General features: G+C 42.7%; 1 protein-coding gene across 3 annotated transcripts in view; it reads left to right on the forward strand.

Annotated features, from left to right (window-relative positions):
• The window catches only part of LOC139564275 (zinc finger protein 236-like), an 84,562-nt gene that overhangs the window by 14,530 nt on the left and 46,108 nt on the right, over positions 1-23,924 (forward strand). For all 3 annotated transcript variants that reach the window (XM_071383657.1, XM_071383658.1, XM_071383659.1), the window contains exons 6-12: positions 2,904-3,076; positions 9,460-9,582; positions 10,026-10,199; positions 12,750-12,927; positions 14,679-14,951; positions 21,392-21,595; positions 21,681-21,813. In XM_071383657.1, coding sequence (XP_071239758.1) covers positions 2,904-3,076; positions 9,460-9,582; positions 10,026-10,199; positions 12,750-12,927; positions 14,679-14,951; positions 21,392-21,595; positions 21,681-21,813 — 1,258 coding nt within the window. The remainder of the gene's footprint in view (positions 1-2,903; positions 3,077-9,459; positions 9,583-10,025; positions 10,200-12,749; positions 12,928-14,678; positions 14,952-21,391; positions 21,596-21,680; positions 21,814-23,924) is intronic.

The raw sequence follows: 23,924 nt of genomic DNA on the forward strand, positions 1-23,924 counted from the left end.
TGCATTGCTTGCTGTTTGGGGTTTTAGGCTGGGTTTCTGTACAGCACTTTGAGATAGCCCTTCTTACATCAGCTGATATTTAAATACATTTGATTTGATTTAAATATTTGAATGAACATTACAAGATTCAACAACTGAGACATAAACTGAACAAGTTTCACAGACATGCGAATTAATAGAAATGGAATAATGTGTCCCTGAACAAAGGGGGGGTCAAAATCAAAAGTAACAGTCAGTATCTGGTGTGGCCACCAACAACAAGTACTGCAGTGCATCGCCTCCTCATGGACTGCACCAGATTTGCCAGTTCTTGCTGTGAGATGTTACCCCACTCTTCCACCAAGGCACCTGCAAGTTCCCGGACATGTCTGGGGGGAATGGCCCTAGTCCTCACCCTTCGGACCAATAGGTCCCAGACATGCTCAATGGGATTGAGATTCGTGGTCTTCGCTGGCCATGGCAGAACACTGGCATTCCTGTCTTGCAGGAAATCACACACAGAATGAGCAGTATGGCTGGTGGCATTGTCATGCTGGAGGGTCATGTCAGAATGAGCCTGCAGGAAGGGTACCACATGAGGGAGGAATATGTCTTCCCTGTAACGCACAGCGTTGATATTGCCTGCAATGACAACAAGCTCAGTCCGATGATGCTGTGACACAACGCCCCAGACCATGACGGACCCTCCACCTCCAAATCGATCCCGCTCCAGAATACAGGCCTCGGTGTAACGCTCATTCCTTCAATGATAAACGCGAATCCGATCATCACCCCTGGTGAGACAAAACCGCGACTCGTCAGTGAAGAGCACTTCATGCCAGTCCTGTCTGGTCCAGCGATGGTGGGTTTGTGCCCATAGGCGATGTTGTTGCCGGTGATGTCTGGTGAGGACCTGCCTTACAACAGGCTTACAAGTGCTCAGTCCAGCCTCTCTGTCTATTGCGGACAGTCTGAGCGCTGATGGAGGGATTGTGCGTTCCTGGTGTAACTCAGGCAGTTGTTGTTGCCATCCTGTTCCTGTCCAGCAGGTGTGATGCTCGGATGTACCGATCCTGTGCAGGTGTTGTATGTGGTCTGCCACTGCGAGGACGATCAGCTCTCCCTACTGTCTCCCTGTAGCTCTGTCTCAGTCTCACAGTACAGACATTGCAATTTATTGCCCTGGCCACATCTGCAGTCCTCATGCCTCCTTGCAGCATACCTAAGGCATGTTCACGCAGATGAGCAGGAACCCTGGGCATCTTTGTTGTTGTTGGTGTTTTTTAGAGTCAGTAGAAAGGCCTCTTTAGTGTCCTAAGTTCAACCAGTAAAATGGCTCTTTGCTACCTTTTGCTACAGGCTATATCAATGAGCGTTAGCATTCTAGCTAACAACTGCTGCATCAAATCGTTTTTTTTGCGAAGATCACAACCAAATATAATCTTAACGACTGTTCAAGCAAGAAGTATTTTGTTTAGAGGTAATAAAAACGCAAATCTAGGCTATGTTCAATGGGCACAGATGGCGATGTATTTCATACTGCCGCACGCATCTCAGTGTGTCGTGTGCTGGGAATGTGCTGGGAATGGGTCTATTTAGTGGTGTGTTCTCCCTCTTCTTCTCTCTCTTTTCCCTTTTGTATCCCCCAGGTGTATTGAGTATTGTGTGTTACACCTCACCAACGAGGTATACTTAAGCAATAAGGCCCGATGAGGTGTGGTATATGGCCACAGCTAAGTGCTGTTTTTATGCATGACTCAACGTGGAGTGCCTGGACACAGCCCTTAGCCGTGGTTTATTGGCCATATATCACAAACCCCTGAGGTTGCTTTTATAAACTGGTTAACAATGTAATTAGAGCAGTAAAACAATGTTTTGTCATACCCGTGGTATACGGTCTATCAGAATTCAGGGCTCAAACCACCGAGTTTATAATGAGTTTTATACCATGGGATTGTTGAGTACTCGTTTCTGATTGGCTTGAATGGCATTCTAGAGCGTGCATCATTTCCCTATAATGCACAGTATAATTGCACGGTATAATTCAATGGCAATGAAGTTCATTCTTACATGTTCTATTTTAGCTGCTTTTGAAAGCCAAAGTCGAATTGAAAATATCAATATCATTGTTGAATTCGATTTTCATAATAGCAAGCTAGGATATTGGTTTAGTTAGCTAAGCTAGCAAGTCTATTTGTTTGGTTACCAAGGCAACTACTCTAGCTATCTAGCTAGCTAGTAAACATGCTAGCTACTTCAGTGGATGTTGTCACATCTCTACTGGCAAATACGTTAAATTATAGCCATGGTATAAAATAGATGATCACCTCAGGACTCGCCTCAGGAGAATAATGCAACTCCGCGGAAGGTTCGTTCCACTCCGAACACACATTCCAGGTCATGCTTTATTTTCCACAGAACTCATAGCCCCTCATTGATTTTCCCTTTCGTGTTCTTTCCCTGCCTCCCTCTCTCTCTCCCTCTCACATTTTGTCATGGGGTGCAGAGAAAAGTTTTCAGTTTTAAAGCACATTTTCTTGCAATTCTATACATTTTGCAATGTCTAATGTGTGTTCATGTGTCATTTGAGTGACTCAAGCATTACAACAAAATCTATGGGCAACAACTCGTTAGCTGACACGGGCTAGTTGATCTTGAAATGTCTTTATGAATAGCTCTCTGAAGTATGCAACGACTGACATGACAACAGGAAAACGGATGATGCAATACCCAATATCGAAATTGCACCTTGTGCATTCTACTGTTACAACTTTCAAGAGTAAGTTGGAAGCCTGACTGAGTTCCTTCAAAATTCTGCCCCCCCCCACCTGCCGACCCACAATTTGGGAACCACTGATCTATACCACCCAGGTGTATTGAGTTGTGTTCTCTCTCCCTCCTATCCTCTCTCCTCTCCCACCCAGGCGAACGGCCGTACAAGTGCAGCCACTGTAGCAAGGCCTTCAACCAGAAAGTGGTGCTGCAGACCCATATGGTGAGGCACACGGGAGAGAAGCCCCACCTCTGCATCTTTTGTCCCGCTTCCTTCTCGCAGAAGGGCAACCTGCACTCGCACGTCCAGAGAGTGCACTCTGAGGTAAACAACCAACTAACTACATCACCTGGCACATCTCTGTTGCCCTGGTCTTTAATCAGTCGGCTGGGTGGAATTATTATTGGCAAATAGCTTTCACCTGTCTGATACTCAAAGTTGTCTACAAGGTAATGTGTGTGTGTGTGTGTGTGTGTGTGTGTGTGTGTGTGTGTGTGTGTGTGTGTGTGTGTGTGTGTGTGTGTGTGTGTGTGTGTGTGTGTGTGTGTGTGTACAGTACCATTCAAAACTTTGGACACACCGACTCATTTTAGGGTTTTACATTGTAAAATAATAGTGAAGACATCAAAACTATGAAAAAACACATATGGAATCATATAGTAACCAAATTTGAGATTCTTCAAAATAGCCACCCTTTTCCTCGGTGACAGCTTTGCACACTCTTGGCATTCTCTCAACCAGCTTCATGAGGAATGTTTTTCCAACAGTCTTGAAGGAGTTCCCACATATGCTGAGCACTTGTTGGCTCCTTTTCCGTCACTATGTGGTCCAACTCATCTCAATTGAGTTGAGGTCGGGTGATTGTGGAGGCCAGGTCATCTGATGCAGCACTCCATCACTCGCATTGGTCAGATAGCCCTTACACAGTCTTGAGGTGTGTTTTGGGTCATTGTCCTGTTGAAAAACAAATGATAGTCCCACTAAGCGCAAACCAAATGGGATGGCGTATCGCTGCAGAATGCTGTGGTAGCTATGCTGGTCAAGTGTGCCTTGAATTCTAAATAAATCACTGACAGTGTCACCAGCAAAGCACCATCACACCTCCATGCTTCATGGTGGGAACCACACATGCAGAGATCATCCGTTAACCTACTCTGCGTCTCACAAAGACACGGCGGTTGGAACCAAAAATCTAAATTTTATACTCATCAGACCAAAGGACAGATTTCCTCCGGTCTAATGTCCATTGCTCGTGTTTCTTGGTCCAAGCAAGTCTCTTCTTATTGGTGTCCTTTAGTAGTGGTTTCTTCGCAGCAATTCGACCATAAAGGCCTGATTCACGCAGTCTCCTCTGAACAGTTGATGTTGAGATGTGTCTGTTACTTGAACTCTGTGAGGCATATATTTGGGCTGCAATCAGAAGTGCAGTTAACTCTAATGAACCTATCCTCTGCAGCAGAGGTAACTCTGGGTCTTCCTTTCCTGTGGCAGTCCTCATGAGAGACAGTTTCATCATAGCACTTGATGGTTTTTGCGACCTCACTTTCAAAGTTCTTTACATTTTCCAGATTGACTGACCTTCATGTCTTAATGGAATGATGGACTGTAGTTTCTCTTTGCTTATTTGAGCTGTTCTTGCCATAAAATGGACTTGGCCTTTTATCAAATAGGGCTATCTTCTGTATACCCACCCCTACCTTGGCTCAAATGCATTAAGAAGGAAAGAAATTCCAGGTGACTACCTCATGAAGTTGGTTGAGAGAATGCCAAGAGTGTGTAAAGCTGTCATCAAGGCAAAGGTGGCTTCTTTGCAGAATCTGAAGTATAGTTTTGATGTCTTCGCTATTATTCTACAATGTAGAAAATAGTACAAATAAAGAAAAACCCTGGAATGAGTAGGTGTGTCCAAACTTTTGACTGGTACTGTATATTTTAGCGATTTAAATTTACCTTTGATACTCAAGTTAAAACCAAATACTTTTAGACTTCTTCTCAAGTAGTATTTTACTGGGTGACTTTCACTTTTACTTGAGTAATTTTCTATTAAGGTATCTTTACTTTTACTCAAGTATTACAATTGGGTACTTTTTCCATCACTGATCTTTATCAAAGGTGTGCATAATTTCGGACCCCACTGTATATACCATCTAGGGTAGAGTCTAAAATGCTGACCACACCACTCGCGTTGCGTACGCGAGCCTTGCAAAATAAATGTACACATACATGTTATTCAATCATTGCACCCACACTACTCACGTGCGCGAACGAGCGTCTGTTTTGCCAAGCGCTAAAATAGAAGTCAGTTCTATTTGTGACGCTGAACGCGGTGCAAATCCTGCCTCTCCCAACTCCTCATTGATTTATAGAAGCAGATACCCACGTGCCATCTCCTCATTGGTTGTACCCGCGTGGTTGATTGAAAGATGAACTGAGGTCGGTCGGTCGTCGTGGTAATACTATGAAAGTTAGATGCCAATCGCAATATAAAGTCCAAAGAAGAAAAGGCCTGGAAGGAGGAGAGATGACTAGAAACAATTCGGTTGACTGTTTTATGTGTGGATTAATTGTCGGAAGAGTGGACCTTGTGTATTTCAGGTAAAATAACAACTCAACATTTATATCCCAGGACAAATTAGCTAGCAACAGCAAGCTAGCTAAATAGGACAAATTATGTAATTATTATTGCAAAATATATTTGCATGCGTCCGGTCTGGGCATGGTGTAAGGGTCTCTGGACAGGCCCCCCTGTCTCGCTCTCTCTCACTCACTCCCACACACGGTCACCCTCCTCCCGGCTCAATTGCTTCGATAGAGCGAGACTCTGTTGCAGGTAAAAAATGTTTCAGTCTCTTAGACAGAGAATGAGCTTAAATTACAGTTAATTGTCCTCGTCACCTACAGTCGTATGAGAAAGTTTGGGCACCCCTCTGAGGCTGCATAATAATTTACTCTGTCGTCACAGAAAATGATCACAGTGGCATGCCATTCATTTTCTAATAAAAGCTGAGTACTGGGGTATTGTCCAGACAAATAATTTTAGTGTAGCAATATTAAGTTGTATGAAATTAAATCAGATGTGAAAAATAGGCTATGCAAAAATGTGGGCACCCTTGTCATTCTGTTGATTTGAATATCTGTAACTACTTAGCACTGATTAATTGGAACACACAATTGGGTTGGTGAGCTCATTAAGCCTTGAACTTCATAGACAAGTGCATCCAACCATGAGAAAAGGTATTTAAGGTGGCCAATTGCAAGTTGTTGTTCTCTTTGACTCTCCTCTGAAGAGTGGCAACATGGGGGCCTCAAAACAACTCTCAAATGACCTGAAAACAAAGATTGTTCAACATTATGGTTTAGAGGAAGGCTACAAAAAGCTATCGCAGAGATTTAAGCTGTCAGTGTCCACTGTGAGGAACATAGTGAGGAAATGGAAGACCACAGGCACAGTTCTTGTTAAGGCCAGAAGTGGCAGGCCAAGTAAAATATCGGAGAGGCAAAGGCGAAGGATGGTGAGAACGGTCAAAAACAGCCCACAGACCACCTCCAAAGACCTACAACATCATCTTGCTGCAGATGGTGTCACTGTGCATCGTTCAACAATTCAGCGCACTTTGCACAAGGAGAAGCTGTATGGGAGAGTGATGCGGAAGAAGCCTTTTCTGCACACACGCCACAAACAGAGTCGCTTGAGGTATGCAAACGCACATTTGGACAAGCCAGCTTCATTTTGGAATAAGGTGCTGTGGACTGATGAAACATCAGAAACATCAAAGATTGAGTTATTTGGTCATAACAAGGGACGTTATGTATGGCGGCAAAAGAACACAGCGTTCCAAGAAAAACACTTGCTACCCACAGTAAAATTTGGTGGGGATCCATCATGCTGTGGGGCTGTGTGGCCAGTGCCGGTACTGGGAATCTTGTTAAAGTTGAGGGTCGCATGGATTCCACTCAATATCAGCAGATTCTTGGGAATAAGGTTGAAGAATCAGTCACAAAGTTGAAGTTACGCCGGCGCTGGATATTTCAACAAGACAACGACCCAAAACACTGCTCAAAATCTACCCGGGCATTTATGCAGAGGAACAAGTACAATGTTCTGGAATGGCCATCCCAGACCTGAATATCATTGAGAATCTGTGGGATGATTTGAAGCGGGCTGTCCATGCTCGGCAACCATCAAACCTAACTGAACTGGAGATGTTTTGTAAGGAGGAATGGTCCAAAATACCTTCATCCAGAATCCAGACACTCATTAGAGGCTATGGGAAGCGTCTAGAGGCTGTTATTTTAGCAAAAGGAGGCTCTACTAAATATTGATGTGATTTTTCTATTGGGGTGGCCAAATTTATGCACCTGTCTAATTTTGTTTTGATGCATATTGCACATTTTCTGTTCATCCAATAAACCTCATTTCACTACTGAAATATTACTGTGTCCATCAGTTATTTGATAGATCAAAATGAAATTGCTGATCCAAACACCCAATTATTTATAAATGGAAATCATGGAAATAGTCAGGGGTGCCCAAACTTTTTCCATACGACTGTATGTGCCTATGTAATTCGAAAATGTATCTTATGAGTCATCTAGCTGAACGCAAGACCTAGCTGTTTCTATATTATATGCCCGCCAGGTCATTTTTAGGCTCCCTAAATATCCTGTAATGTCCATAGAAGAGCATGACTCCTCCGTCGGTTGCAGGCCCATAAAAAAATGAAGGCGACTAATGGAGAGGAAGAGAGCGAGGATAGCGCCCAGCTCCTGTAGCCTCGATGGAGAGGCAGCTCTGTGGGGTCATGAATAGGTAATGGCACATAAAGAGATGACTCCGTCAGGGATGCAGGGCAGGGCACGCAGATCGATGGATGGATCCAGACTAATGCTGCACCAGTTCATGATCTGCTGTCGCGTTTTACCACTCAGAAAAGAAGGCTTCTATTCTATTACACTGTCAGCAACGGAGCTTGTTCATTAAAAAAAATGCCTCTGCATGCATTCTGATCACAGACAAAATCATACATTGTCAATGGTAGGAAATGGATTTGATGTGAAGGTGGGTCTTGTGTCTTCTGACCTTTGACCCCCCCCCCTGCCCCTTTGTCTTTAATCAGTTAGATATACGGAAATAATATAGAACGTTCTTATGAAACAGAAGCTTCTATTACTGATGTAGCAACATTGCACACATCTAATGTGATATTTTCACATATTTGATGGTCCATGTGGAAAATAATGAGCCTAAATGAAAAGCAGTCTCTGGGTTATTCAGTATGACGATGGCAGTCGAGGAGTTAGTGTTTTATAGGTAGCCGTTTTTGAGTGACTGGCTGTATGCTCTATTGGACCTGAGTGCTACTTTCATCGAATTTGTGTCCAGTAGTCACCATTTACTTACATCGACGCAAATGAGGACATGCAAATGTGAGGCTTCGTCCTTTTGTTATTGAGTGGCCAACTCAATCAGATAGCCTTTCAATTTTCCCCACCCCTCACAACAAATACCTGTGATCGTTTTATTAACCGACCATTTTGAAACAAATGTGGAAGAGATTCTAAATAGCCTCCGTAGCGTGTTTTTGTCCGTCAGTGCTAACTGGTAGTGATGCGGTGAGTTGATTTGAATCTGCCCCGAAGCCCCAACCCGTATTCATTCAACGTTGTTTTGAATAATGCATGTGATTCTCACGAGTGTCCTTCAACCTACTCTGGCAGTCGGGACCTCGGCTTTATGAACGGACTTTATGAATATATTACAGTCGGATGTGAGTGGGAATGCATTTCACAAGCAGCATCTGGAATATGGACAGGGAAGTGGGATTGTTTTTGCATGAAATTGTTCTCTATCCTCCTAATCGCTGCCTTATATTAGATTGCCCTTTAAAATAATCAGAAGATGGATATTTGTAATATCTGTCTTGGCGGAAGATAAAATATGTATAATGTATACACTGATTGTACAAAACATTAGGAACACCTGCTCTTTCCATGGCATAGACTGACCAGGTGAACCTAGGTGAAAGCTATGACCCCTTATGGTCACTTGTTAAATCCACTTCAGTCATTGTAGATGAAGGGGAGGAGACGGGTTAAAGAAGGATTTTTAAGTCTTGAGACATGGATTGTGTATGTTAGCCATTCAGAGGGTGAATGGGCAGGACAAAAGATTTCGGTGTCATTTTGAATGGGGTATGGTAACATGCGCACCGGTTTGAGTGTCAAACCCAGCAGCGTTCCAGTTCTTTTCACGCTCAACAGTTTCCTGTGTGTATCAAGAACCCACCCAAAGGAAATCCAGCCAATTTGACACAACTGTGGGAAGCATTGGATTCAACATAGGCCAGCATCCCTGTGAAACGCTTTTGACACCTTGTAGAGTCCATGCCCCGACGAATTGTGGCTGTTCTGAGGGCAAAAGGGTTGCAAATCAATGTTAGGAAGATGTTCCTAATGTTTTGTACACTCAGTGTACATCTTAGTTGGTATTAAATTAGAATGACATGGCATGAGGTAGTTTACCTTTTACCTGATGTAAAATAATTGATTATTAATATAAAAATCGACGAAGAATGTAGCTTTCTGCTAATTCCCAATGGCATCATATCCAATGAAAGCATTTAGGCCTTTAACAGCTCATTTAATATAAAGTAATAATCACAGTTGTGTGTATACTGACTTTGTTTCCTGTATATGTGTCTCTTCAGCTTACGGGGGTGCCACTGTTCCCGTGCATGGACTGTAGCTGTGTGTTCAAAAAGCTGGGCAGTCTCAACGCCCACATCAGCAAGATGCACATCTTGCTCATAGAGGAATCGGCCAACACACAGGTGAGCGAGTGCATGCAGATGATGTGAACTTCTAGAAGTTTCTCCTGATTCGGTTTCTGACCTCTGCATTCAGTTTGTTGCCTCACGCTAGCTTGATGCTGAGGGATCAGACACACACACACCCACACTGGAACCTCCCTGTAGCTCTACCACTACATGCAGATTTTTATGTGATTATTTCAGAGTGGGGCTCAATATAAAAAAGCCTCTCATTTTCATAATATGTCATAAATGGAACCTTGAAAATCAGGTGTTCAGGTTCACTATTAATTAGGTGAACTAGGCTTCCATAAAAAAAATTCGCTCATCAATGATGCACTGCAAAAAACAAAAGATAGAAAAAGCTCTACGCTGCTTAGATCAGCTAACCTCTGCCATTCTCAGTATTCCCTTTTTCTCCTCTCATTCTCTCCACCTTCACACCCTCCCTCGCTGTCCCGTAGGAGGTGGAGGAGTCGGGTCAGGGCGTGGCGGGGTCAGAGGGCAGCGAGGTGGTGACTGACGTGATCCAGCAGCTCCTAGAGCTGTCAGAGCAGGTGTCAGGGGAGGGGACCCAGTCACAGCCCCAAGAACAGACCATCACCATGGAGACGGCCATCAACCAGGACATCCTACAGGTGGGAACCATAACACACTCAGGAATGCACGCATACATGTAGATACATACGCATGCTCATAAGCGTACACGCACGCGCAGACACACGAACGCACGCACGCACGTACTCATGGATACATGTGTATACACACACACACACACACACACACACACACACACACACACACACACACACACACACACACACACACACACACACACACCTGCCCTGCTATACTTGAGAGGACTTTTTGAGGACCAATTCAAAGTCCTATTTTCCCTAAACCTTACCCTAACCTTAACCCCAAAGCCTAAAATAGCCTTTTTACAAGGGAGGACCGGCAAACTTCTGGTACCGATTTTTAGATTACAATAGGCTATATTGATTTAAACTGGTGTTGAGAACAACGCGGCAGGGGTGGGCGGCAGTGGAGTGAGGAGACGGGGAAACAGCCATTGGGCCTATGAAAAAGTACAGAGAGAGGAACTCTCACCTTAATTATGATCATCTGAATGATGCAAATATTAGATTAAAGTAGGCTAATGCAATTGAAGGCATGTATCAAATTCTTGCTTGGACTGAAACTCCCAAAGTCATATCCAACCCTTTATACTCATTTAAAGCAATAGTTGTGTGTGTGGTCACCTAGATGATCATTTCAGCACTGTTTTGATTGGGACAGCGCCATCGCACTGCTTTGAGGCAAGCGTTGGGGATTTTCTTTCTCGCTGGATCTCCGTTTTGGATATTTTGTAGCAATTAAGCTGGGGAAATGTTAGCTAAATTGAGGTGAGTGCTAATGATCATCTTTATACTAGTTTGCTCATTATATTAGCTGATCAGAACGTTTTGCTTGCATGTTATACAAGTGGATTTTTCTCTTCACTCGTGTAGTAACCTGTCTTACGCCCTTCAAAAAGCCTGTGACTTGTCTCATAGTCAATCAATGTGATTTGTTTTTTCACTGAATCTGTCTGTATATTTGGTTAATTGATCTCTGGCTGGACAAGTGGAAGTGGTAACTCGTTTAATCGTTCACTGATCAGAAACATTTAGCATGCAGTAATGTAGTAATGTAGCCTAAATCGACTAATATACTTATCTATTGTAGTAGCCTTATATAAAGCCAAGGCTATTTTCTTATCGTCCCAATCCCACTGAAACACAAAATCCTGACTCCTGTCTCGCATGAAAAATCCTAACTTTATTCTGTAATCCAGGGGTTGGACTATCCAAGAACATCTTGTCTATTTTATTTGACCTTTATTTAACTAGGCAAGTCAGTTAAGAACAAATTCTTATTTTCAATTACGGCCTAGGAACAGTGGGTTAACTGCCTTGTTCAGGGGCAGAACGACAGAGTTGTACCTTGTCAGCTTGGGGATTCAAACTTGCAAACTTTCAGTTACTAGCCCAACGCTCTAACTACTAGGCTGCCCCAATGCATGTCAAAATACCGCTATAACATTTCACGCGCTTCTCTGCGCTGTCTCGTATTGCCGCCCATTATGAGAGCTTCCCTAGAGAATGTGTGATCAACAAATGGTGAGAGTAGATATGGATATTTACATTTTTAAACATGGATCAAATATAACACCTTGATATTTAAACAATTTCCTCTCTCCATCTCCCCGTTATTCCTGAGCTGATCTGCTATCTGTATCGTCATCAACTAGATTTAGCCAAATAGGAGCTATTCTGTCATTTTTTGGAGGTTATCTAGCAAGCTTAGCAATTTTGCTCAATTTACTTTTGTTTGACGGTGATTACAAAGTTGGTGTTATTCGGCAACGCTATAGACTGTCTCGGGGTGCACTCTGTGTGTGCTCTGTGTCCAGATAGCCTAGGCCTACTGCTGAAATGCGCTGAATTACTTGAGGAACATGATTTCGCAATTCACAACAATGTCATTGGCAATCAAAGTTACTGTGTCATTACTAAATATCAGTTTCACTTGCTGTGAATTCTTTAAATAGTGGCACAGCGACAATCTTGTTTTGTGAGAACCCTGGCATAGTGACCATATCTTGGTTTTAAACTTGGTTTGAATGGGAATCGGTTTCTGGCTCATTTTAGATGTCAGACCAGGCTTGGGCTTCAGCTCACCAGGCTTGGGTTGGGACCGGGATCGAATTTTCAGTTTGCTTCTGATGAGAACTTCATTCAGGTCTCGTGTGCAGTCTGGCAGTGTCAATTATGCGTGTGCTTTGAATTTATGATGACTTTTTGTGAGGTAAATACACTACTTTTAAGGCTTCTTTGCGACAACCTGTTTGGATAATGTGATATTTTATATCTTGCAAATCTGCTGCTGCGCATGTTGTGTATTCCGTGGAATTGCAATAGTGCGACATTGGGGGGAAAACGTTGTAATTTCCCTTTTTTGGGGAAACATGAAGAGTGGGCCCAGGATAGTCCCGGGATCCTGGTTAGCGTCATGTAGCCTAGCTCTAATAATGTGATCGAGGGATACAGCACAGTATTGTCCAATACTCTGGATGGAAAAATGTACTAATTCATAGTATTAGTCACATTTTTTTGTTAAACCCTGTCACCCCTGAACCCACACAGCAAGCCCTGGAGAACAGTGGGTTGAGCGTGGTTCAGTCCCAGACCAACGGAGCGGCCAGACAGACTCAGAGCCATGCCGCCGAGGGGGCTCTACCTGACGGTAAGAAGTTACCAGGCCAGGACAAAACCGCCAAGAAGGAGAAGAAAAGTATCTTCAAAAAACCTGTACAGATGCCAGGTAGGGCATACCCCAAATAATGTCCATGTGTGCTTGTGTATGTCACCGTCTCTCCGTTCCGTTTCAACTCCCATCAGTTTACTAGCTCGTGAAATGTCCATTGACAATAAACAGGTATATTGCATATAGTGCATTCGGAAAGCATTCAGACCACCTTCCCTTTTACCACATTTTGTGATGTTACAGCCTTATTGTAAAATGGGTTAAATACATGTTTTTCCTTATCAATCTACACACAATACCCCATAATGACAAACCGGAAAAAGTTTTTTTTTAAAGTCTTTGCAAACGTATTCAGACCCTTTGCTAGTGGACTCGAAATTGAGCTCGGGTGCATCCTGTTTCCGTTGATCATCCTTGAGGTGTTTCTACAACTTGATTGGAGTCCACCTGTGGTAAATTAAATTGATTGGACATGATTTGGAAAGGCACACACCTTTCTATATAAGGTCTCACAGTTGTCAGAGCAAAAACCAAGCAAAAAAAATGTCTGCAGCATTGAAGATCCCCCAAGAACACAGTGGCCTCCATCATTCTTAAATGGAAGAAGTTTAGAACCACCAAAACTCTTCCTAGAGCTGGCCGCCTGGTCAAACTGAGTGATCGGGGGAAGAATGGCCTTGTTCAGGGAGGTGACCAAGAACCGTATGGTCACTCTGACAGAGTTCCTCTCTGGAGATGGGATCAGGCCTTTATGGTAGAGTGGCCAGACGGAAGCCATTCCTCATTAAAAGGCAAATGACAGCCCGCTTAGTTCGCCAAAAGGCACCTAAAGGACTCTCAGACCATGATTAACAAGATTCTCTGGTCTGATGAAACCAAGATTGAACTCTTTGGCCTGAATACCAAGCATCACGTCTGAAGGAAACCTGAAACCATCCCTGCGGGATCGAAGGAAAGATGATAGGTTCTAGTCAGGGCCGAGGGAAAGATGAACGGCGCAAAGTACAGAGAGATCCTTGATCGAAACCTGCTCCAGAGTGCTCAGGACATCAAACTGGGGTGAAGGTTCACCTTCCAACAGGACAACGACCCAAAGCACACAGCCAAGACAATGCAGGAGTGGCTTCAGGACAAGTGTCTGAATGTCCTTGAGTGGTCCAGTCGGACTTGAACCCGATCGAACATCTCTGGAGAGACCTGAAAATAGCTGTGCAGCAATGCTCCCCATCCAACCTGACAGAGGTTGAGAGGATCTGCAGAGAAGAATGGGAGAAGCTCCCCAAATACAAGTGTGCCAAACCTTTAGCGTCATACCCAAGAAGACTCAAGGCTGTAATTGCTGACAAAGGTGCTTCAACAAAGCACTGAGTAAAGCGTCTGAATACTTAAGTAAATGTGATATTTCAGTTTAAAATTTTTTATACATTTGCCCAAAAAAATTGATCTGTTTTTGCTTTGGCATTATAGGGTTCCAACAATTTAAATAATTTTTGAATAAGGCTGTAACATAACAAAATGTGGAAAAAGTCAAGGGGTCTGAATACGTTCCAAATGCACTATATATCGGGAGTTTCAATTGATCGCCCGAATTGAAGGAATTTAAGTGTATTTTGTCTCAGCTCATCTCATGTGGGACCGGCGTCGTATCCATTAGGGCACCCTATAACAAAACGTTTTGAAACCTAACACGAAAATGAATGTTTGTTATTGGCCAGGTCCAAGGTAGTCTCCCTGTTTCAGTCAGTTTTTCATCCATTTTGGTGCTTAATGAACACAACCCATGTCACCTCTTTCCCCCTTCCCCATAGGCTCCATCAGGGAGGAGAACGGCGTGCGGTGGCACAGCTGCCCTTACTGCAGCAAGGAGTTCAAGAAGCCCAGCGACCTGGTGCGCCACGTCCGCATCCACACGCACGAGAAGCCCTTCAAGTGCAAGCAGTGCTTCCGCGCCTTTGCCGTCAAGAGCACCCTCACTGCCCACATGAAGACGCACACAGGCGTCAAGGCCTTCGAGTGCCAGTGCTGTATGAAGTGTTTCTCCACGTCGGGCAGCAGGAAGGTCCACATGCGCCTACATACAGGTGAGTGATTATTATGGCGTTGTGTGATATTAGCACCAACAGAGATTTGAATTCAACCATTTTGATTGTATTCAGAGATACACATTTAGTTCCTGTTGGCAGCTATATCGCTCCATAATGGTCATGCATGGGACTGTGTTGTCAGGTTTGCAGGAAGGTTGCTTTTGTACATAATTCTGAATTTGTGATCAAGACTTATTATGATTAACGTTGGTGTCACAATCTGGTTTTGACAGACTTGATTAAGTTATAGAAAAAAGTCCTATTTTTTTTTTAAATTAATTTGTCCTGTTTGTCCTCTTGTTTTTTTTGTGTTTAATGAAAATGTAGTCTATTTCAAAAGAACAGAATACTTTGAGTTGTCCTTATGTTAGATCCTGATCTGTCTATGCCATATGGCCGTGGGCTACACTAGTTAATTTAGCAGACAAGAATTGCTTTGAATTCCGCGGAATTCATTTATATTATTTTATAGTATGACGAATGCATTTTAACAAAGCTGAATAAAATAGCTATTCTGTGTTGGGCAGTTAACAAAGAGATACTGTAGGTACTCCTATATGCTTAGAATTATTAATGTAACTAGTTGTTCTACAAATGTCGGGCTGTATGTGTTCCTTACATTGTAAGGTTGCATGATGTGACTAATGATGTTTTGAAAAAAGTAGCTTAAAAGGAATGAGCTCTGCTTTGTTTAATTGCGCAGGCTGTACACACTTCATCAGTCTCTCATTCACAATTTGAGAAGCACTTGATAATGCCTTTGTGTGGCCAAAACGCACCTAAACAAAATCAATGCCTTTTGCGGCCCTTCTCCCTGAGTGCTGCCTGCTCCGAAGCACCTCTCACTCACACGGTTCTCCATCACGCGATCGGGTCTTTCTCACAGGCTACAAGTGATGACAGACACATCGGGGACACAACTGCGCACGTCCTTATCCAATTCCGAGGTGCATATTAAAGAGATTGGAAGAACTGTCCACATTTACAGTACCAGTCAAAAGTTTGGACACGTTCAAGGGTTTTTCTTTATTATTACTATTTTCGATATTGTATAATAATAGTGAAGACATCAACTATGATATTACACATAAGGAATCATGTAGTAACCAAAAAAGTGTTAAACAAATCAAAATATATTTTATATTTGAGATTCTTCAAAGTAGCCACCCTTTGCCTTGATGACAGCTTTGCACACTCTTGGCATTCTCTCAACCAGCTTCATGAGGAATGCCAACAGTCTTGAAGGAGTTCCCACATATGCTGAGCACTTGTTGGCTGATTGTCCTTCACTCTGTGGTCCAACTTCTCCCAAACCATCTCAATTTGGTTGAGGTCGGGTGATTGTGGAGGCCAGGTCATCTGATGCAGCATTCCATCACTCTCCTCCTTAGTCAAATAGCCCTTACACAGCCTGGAGGTGTTTTGGGTCATTGTCCTGTTGAAAAACAAATGATATAGTCCCACTAAGCGCAAACCAAATAGGATGGCATATAGCTGCAGAATGCTGTGGTAGCCATGCTGCTTAAGTGTGCCTTGAATTCTAAATAAATCACAGACAGTGTCACCAGCAAAGCACCCCCACCCCACTTCCTCCATGCTTCACTGTGGGAACCACACATGCGGAGATCATCCGTTCACCTACTCTGCGTCTCACATCGTCATCGGGTTTGAACCAAAAATCTTGAAATTAGACTCATCAGACCAAAGGACAGATTTCCACTTGTCTAATGTCCATTGATTGTGTTTCTTGGCCCAAGCAAGTCTCTTCCTCTTATTGGTGACCTTTAGTAGTGGTTTCTTTGCAGCAATTTGACCATGAAGTCCTGATTCACGCGGTTTCCTCTGAACAGTTGATATTGAGATGTGTCTGTTACTTGAACTCTGTGAAGCATTTATTTGGGCTGCAATTCCTGAGGCTGGTAACTCTAATGAACTTATCCTCTGCAGCAGAGGTAACTCTGGGTCTTCCTTTCCTGTGGCGGTCCTCATGAGAACCAGTTTTATCATAGCGCTTGATGGTTTTTGCGACTGCACTTGAAGAAACTTTCAAAGTTCTTGGAATGTTCCGTATTGACTGACCTTCACGTCTTAAAGTAATGATGGACTGCCGTTTCTCTTTGCTTATTTGAGCTGTTCTTGCCATAAAATGGACTTGGCCTTTTATCAAATAGGGCTCTCTTCTGTATACCCACCCCTACCTTGTCACAACACAACTGATCAAACACATTAAGAAGGAAATAAATTCCACAAATTAACTTTTTACAAGGCATGAAGCTGGTTGAGAGAATGCCAAGAATGTGCAAATCTGTCAAATAGCTTTTTTTTATGGTGAAAATGATCTTCCCCAAACTTGAAACTTGCGCTGCGAGTTAGCTTCTACACCCCTTGTAAAGCGGATTAATCTGCTTAATTTTAAGAAGTTATTTGGCCACTTTGTTTTGATAAGGTTTGTATCACAACTAAAGGCCTATGGACTAGGCTACTTGAGGTGTGCAATTTATGATTAGAAAAAAAGGCATTGTATCTTGCCTTACGCTGGGGGATCATTCACAAGTGATAATATATTCATTCACAAGTGATATGCTAATATTGTCACCCATCAGACTATTCTTGATTTAATCTTGTATTTACATATACTTAATAATATGTGTGGAATTTGATTTTAGAATGAACCATTATCATGCCACTGTCTCTAAACAGGGGCAGGGGGGAATAAATATCTTAAATATCGAATGGAGGAATGGAGGATGATTTTCCTATGGTTCATTTTCATGCCAGCAAGGTAGGCTATACTTCTGTTGTAAAGAGTAAGTAATGTGCTTAATATTTGTTAATATTAGGAAAGTTTCGAAATAAATATAGTAGGCCTAGCCTATATAAAGCTGATGGGATCCTCCTCTATTTAGTAGAGGCCATCACTCTGTTTTCTCACGCAATTGCATAGCCTATAAAAATGTTGAGCAACATGGGCTCATGGGCTCTCATGAAGTGTTTGATTAGATTTTCGATTACATTTGCATTGATGTCAGAGTGATTTAGAGGGACAATAGAGTGCTGAGTACCAGGCAGTTAGCAAGTTTGGTAGGTTACTATCAGCAGCATCAGAGCTTGGAGAAGCCTAATTACCGTGACTAAACGGTTATGTGGAATTTGACTGCCTTCATGACTCTTGACCACCGGTGTGGCGGTAATACGGTCACCGCAACAGCCCTACTCGTATTCGAGCACTGAATATCAAAAACAGATTCAGCCACAAAGACCAGGGACGTTTTTCAATGCCTTGCAAAGAAGGGCACCTATTGCAATGGGTAAAAACAAAAAACATAGATTATATAACCCTTTGAGCATGGTGAAGTTATTAATTACATGTTGGATGGTGTATCAATACACCCAGTCACTACAAAGATACAGGGATCAAATCAAACTTTATTTGTCACATGCTCCGAATACAACAAGTGTAGACCTTACCGTGAAATGCTTACTTACAAGCCCTTAACCAATAGTGCAGTTCAAGAAGAGTTAAGAAAATATTTACCAAATAAACTAAAGTAAAAAAATATATATAAAAAAAAAAGTAACACAATAAAATAACAATAACAAGGCTATATACAGGGGGCACCGGTACCGAGTCAGTGTGCGGGGGTACAGGTTAGTTGAGGTTATTTGTACATGTTGGTAGGGGTGAAGTGACTATACATAGATAATAAACAGCGAGTAGCAGAAGTGTACAAAACAATTGGATGGGAAGGGGGGGTGTCAATGTAAATAGTCCGGGTGGCTATTTAATTAATTGTTCAGCAGTCTTATGGCTTGGGGGTAGAAGCTGTTAAGGAGCCTTTTGGTCCTAGACTTACTTGGCGTTCCGTTTGCCGTGCGGTAGCAGAGAAAACAGTCTTTGACTTAGGTGACTGGAGTCTTTGACAATTTTTTGGGCCCTTCCTCTGACACCGCCTAGTTTATAGGTCCTGGATGGCAGGAAGCTTGGCCCCAGTGATGTACTGGGCCGTACGCACTACCCTCTGTTGCTCCTTGCGGTCAGATGCCGAGCAGTTGCCATACCAGGAGGTGATGCAACCGGTCAGGATGCTCTCGATGGTGCAGCTGTATAACGTTTTGAGGATCTGGGGACCCATGCCAAATCTTTTCAGTCTCCTGAGGGGGAATAGGTTTTGTCATGCCCTCTTCACGACTGTCTTGGTGTGTTTGGACCATGATAGTTCGTTGGTGATGTGGACACCAAGGAACTTGAAACTCTCGACCCGCTCCACTACAGCCCCGTCGATGTTAATGGGGGCCTGTTCGGCCCGCCTTTTCCTGTAATCCATGATCAGCTCCTTTGACTTGCTCACGTTGAGGGAGAGGTTGTTATCCTGGCACCACACTGCCAGTTCTCTGACCTCCTCCCTATAGGCTGTCTCATCGTTGTCGGTGATCAGGCCTACCACTGTTGTCGTCAGCAAACTTAATGATGGTGATGGAGAGCATTCCAAGACTCGTGAAAGCTGTGATTGAAAATCAGGCTTATTCCACCAAATATTGATTTCTGAACTCTTCCTAAGTTAAAACATTAGTATTGTGTTGTATAAAAATGGTTATGAACTTTATTTTCTTTGCATTATTCGAGGTCTGACAACACGGCATCTTTTTTGTTATTTTGACTAGTTGTCATTTTCTGCAAATAAATGCTCTAAATGACAATATTTTTATTTGGAATTTGAGAGAAATGTTGTCAGTAGTTTATAGAATTAAACAAACATTTTCATTTTACCCAAACACATACCTACAGTTGAAGTCGGAAGTTTACATACACCTTAGTCAAATACATTTAAAATAATTTTTCACTATTCCTGACATTTAATCCTAGTAAAAATTCCCTGTCTTAGGTCAGTTAGGATCACCACTTTATTTTAAGAATGTGAGATGTCAGAATAATAGTAGAGAGAATGATTTATTTCAGCTTTTATTTATTTCATCACATTCCCAGTGGGTCAGAAGTTTACATATACTCAATTGGTATTTCGTAGCATTGCCTTTAAATTGTTTAACTTGGGTCAAACGTTTCGGGTAGCCTTCCACAAGCTTCCCACAATAAGTTCGGTGAATTTTGGCCCATTCCTCCTGACAGAGCTGATGTAACTGAGTCAGGTGGTCATTATGGCCAAACAGTTCTATTTTTGTTTCATCAGACCAGAGGACATTTCTCCAAAAAGTATGATCTTTGTCCCCATGTGCAGTTGCAAACCGTAGTCTGGCTTTTTAATGCCGGTTTTGGAGCATTTGTTTATACTTGCGTACTATTGTTTGTACAGATGAACGTGCTACCTTCAGGCGTTTGTAAATTGCTCCCAAGGATGAACCAGACTTGTGGAGGTCTACATTAGTTTTTTTGAGGTCTTGGCTGATTTCTTTAGATTTTCCCATGATGTCAAGCAAAGAGGCACTGAGTTTGAAGGTAGGCCTTGAAATACATCCACAGGTACACCTCCAATTGACTCAAATTATGTCAATTAGCCTATCAGAAGCTTCTAAAGCCATGACATCATTTTCTGGAATTTTCTAAGCTGTTTAAAGGCACAGTCAACTTAGTGTATGTACATTTCTGACCCACTGGAATTGTGATACCGTGAAATAATCTGTCTGTAAACAATTGTTGGGAAAATGACTTGTGTCATGCACAAAGTAGATGTCCTAACCACCTTGCCAAAACTATAGTTTAACAAGAAATTTGTGGAGGGGTTGAAAAAACAACCTAAGTGTATGTAAACTTCCAACTTCAACTGTATAAATAGTAAAAGCAGAGAAACTGATCATTTAGCAGTGGTCTCTTAATTTTTTCCAGAGTTGTGTTATGACAACATTTTGCTCGTTTTGGACTTCGGTGAGTTTTTTTTCAGTTGTTCGGGCAGCCGGAGTCAAGCGAGTCTACGCCCCTTCGTCTGTGATTGGTCAACAGTAGGGATTCTTCAATAAAGCCTTTGTTGTCATTCAAAGAGATGACTCGTTTTCATTCAAAAAACTAATATTGGAAAATACTGCACCAAACATTCTAGTTAGATGTAAAATTGAGCGATTTAAGATCTCTTCGTCAAAAACGTAAAAATGAATGACAGATTTCTAGAGTTATCGTAGATTAATTTGGACAATTCTGAGAAATTGTATACTGGCTTTGGCGTTTCAAAATGGACAAACAGTACTATAGCCGCTTGAAAAACGAAAAGAAAAAGTGAAGGTCTTTCATGTCATCTCTCAGGAGACATTGGTACGTTAAATCGATTTTTGGCATACTCAATACGATACTGTTTAAGTTAGCATTTTCTCTAGCTTGTCTCTTGATTTAACTGACATGAATACATTTCCATTTCAAAACTGACGCAGTTTGTTCTCGTTATTGTTATTTCATTCTACGTGCTAATTGAGGTGTATGTTCTTGTTGTCAGGTCTGCGTCCGTTCCCGTGCCCTCACTGTGACAAGATCTTCCGTACGTCGGGCCACAGAAAAACACACATCGCCTCCCACTTCAAGAGCCTGCAGCAGAAGAAGCACAAGTTCCCACGCAAAATCCACAGAACCAAGGTGTCCAAGAGCAACCTACCTCTACCTGATATCCCCCTGCAAGAGCCCATACTCATCACGGACCTCGGTAACGCATGCATGCTCGCGTGCTCCCTCACATTCACGCATGCACACACACACGCACTTTGTTCATATTGTCCTGCCCTCCCCAGGTCTCATCCAGTCCCAGAACCCTCGCCTGGTCTTTCAGACGTACCTGGAGATGGTGGACAATGATCGGCCATACAAGTGTCCCTGCTGTAACAAGGCCTATAAGAAATCCAGCCACCTCAAGCAGCACGTTAGGTACAGCTATCCTCTATACGCACTCACGTACACACACGTACTGTGTCTCACACACACACACAAGCATTTCGCTACACTCGCAATTACATCTGCTAACCATGTGTATGTGACCAGTAAAAATGGATTTGACACACACACAGCATATGTTTTACTATCCTTCTGGGGCCTAAAATTGATTTGTCCTTGTTGGAAATGTCCCCACGAGGGAGAATTTTCCTTGTTTTACTATCCTAGTGGGGACTTTTGGGGATTTCCGGTACCCATGAGGATAGTAATACAAGCACACACACACACACACACACACACACACACACACACACACACACACACACACACACACACATTTAGTTTGTATTCACATTTATTCCTTTAGAAATATCATCCTCTCTGAAGCAGCCGGCATATACCAGTAAATGTATTTCTGATACAGTGCATGGATATATAGTAGTGAGAGGAAGTTATATATTTCGCCTCAGTTTAGATCCTCTTGTACCTTGTCACTGGGATAAGCCTGCTGTAGCATGTCAGACAGCTGCTGAGCTGCTGTTATCAGTGGAGTTAGAGTCCACCCCTGTGGCTTAGGGGCATTAGCTCCTCATTTGATGCGAGAGGGATGAGCCGGGCTGAGCAGAGCCCGGGGATGGACAAGGAGGCAGGGGGAGGAGGGCTCAGCACATGGCAGAGGGTTTGAGCCACTGGCAGGCGCATGGGTTCAAGTAGTATTTGTTTTCTTTCAAATACCTTGAGGGTTTTATTGAGCCTGCCTAGAGTAGTACACTATATACACTACGGTTCATAAGTTTGGGGTCACTTTCCATGAAAACATACATGAAATGAGTTGCAAAATGAATAGGAAATATAGTCAAGATGTTGACAAGGTTATAAATAATGATTTTTAATTGAAATAATAATTGTGTCCTTCAAACTTTGTTTTTGTCAAAGAATCCTCCATTTGGAGCAATTACAGCCTTGCAGACCTTTGGCATTCTAAGTGGTCAATTTGTTGAGGTAATCTGAAGAGATTTCACCCCATGCTTCCTGAAGCACCTCCCACAAATTGGGTTGGCTCGATGGGCACTTCTACGGTCAATCTGCTCCCACAACAGCTCTATAGTGTTGCGATCCGGTGACTGTGCTGGCCATTCCATTATAGACAGAATACCAGCTGACTGCTTCTTCCATAAATAGTTCTTGCATAATTTGGAGCTGTGCTTTGGTTCATTGCCCTGTTGTAGGAAGAAATTCAATTAAGCGCCGTCCACAGGGTATGGCATGGTGTTGCAAAATGGAGTGACAGCCTTCCTTCTTAAAGATCCCTTTTACCCTGTACAAATCTCGCACTTTACCTCAACCAAAGCACCCCAGACCATCACATTGCCTCCACCATGCTTGACAGATGGCGTCAAGCACTCCTCCAGCATCTGTTCATTCTCACTAATGTTGTTCTTTGTGATCCGAACTCCTCAAACTTAGATTAGTCTGTCCATAACAATTTTTTCCAGTCTTCCTGTGTCTGTGTTCTTAATCTTTTCTTTTTATTGGCCAGTCTGAGATATGGCTTTTTCTTTGCAACCCTGCCTAGAACGCCAGCATCCTTGAGTCGCATCTTCACTGTTGACGTTGTTTTGCGGGTACTATTTAATGAAGCTGCCAGTTTAGGACTTGTAAGGCATCTGTTTCTCAAACTAGACACTCTAATTGTCCTCTTGCTCAGTTGTGCACCGGAGCCTCCCTCTCCTCTTTCTATTCTGGTTAGAGCCAGTTTGCTCTTCTGTGAAGGGAGTAGTACACAGCGTTGTAGTTTCTTGGCAATTTCTCGCATGGAATAGCCTTCATTTCTCAAAACAAGAATAGACTGACGAGTTTCAGAAGAAAGTTCTTTGTTTCTGGCCACAAATGCTGATGCTCCAGATACTCAACTAGTCTAAAGAAGGCCAGTTGTATTGCTTCTTTAGTCAGGACATCAGTTTTCAGCTGTGCTAACATAATTGCAAAAGGGTTTTCTAATGATTAATTAGCCTTTTTAAAATTATGAACTTGGATTAGCTAACACAACGTGCCATTGGAACACAGGAGTGATGGTTGCTGATAATGGGCCTCTACGCGTGTGT

This window comes from Salvelinus alpinus, chromosome 35, assembly GCF_045679555.1.
Source record: "Salvelinus alpinus chromosome 35, SLU_Salpinus.1, whole genome shotgun sequence".
NCBI lineage: Eukaryota > Metazoa > Chordata > Actinopteri > Salmoniformes > Salmonidae > Salvelinus > Salvelinus alpinus.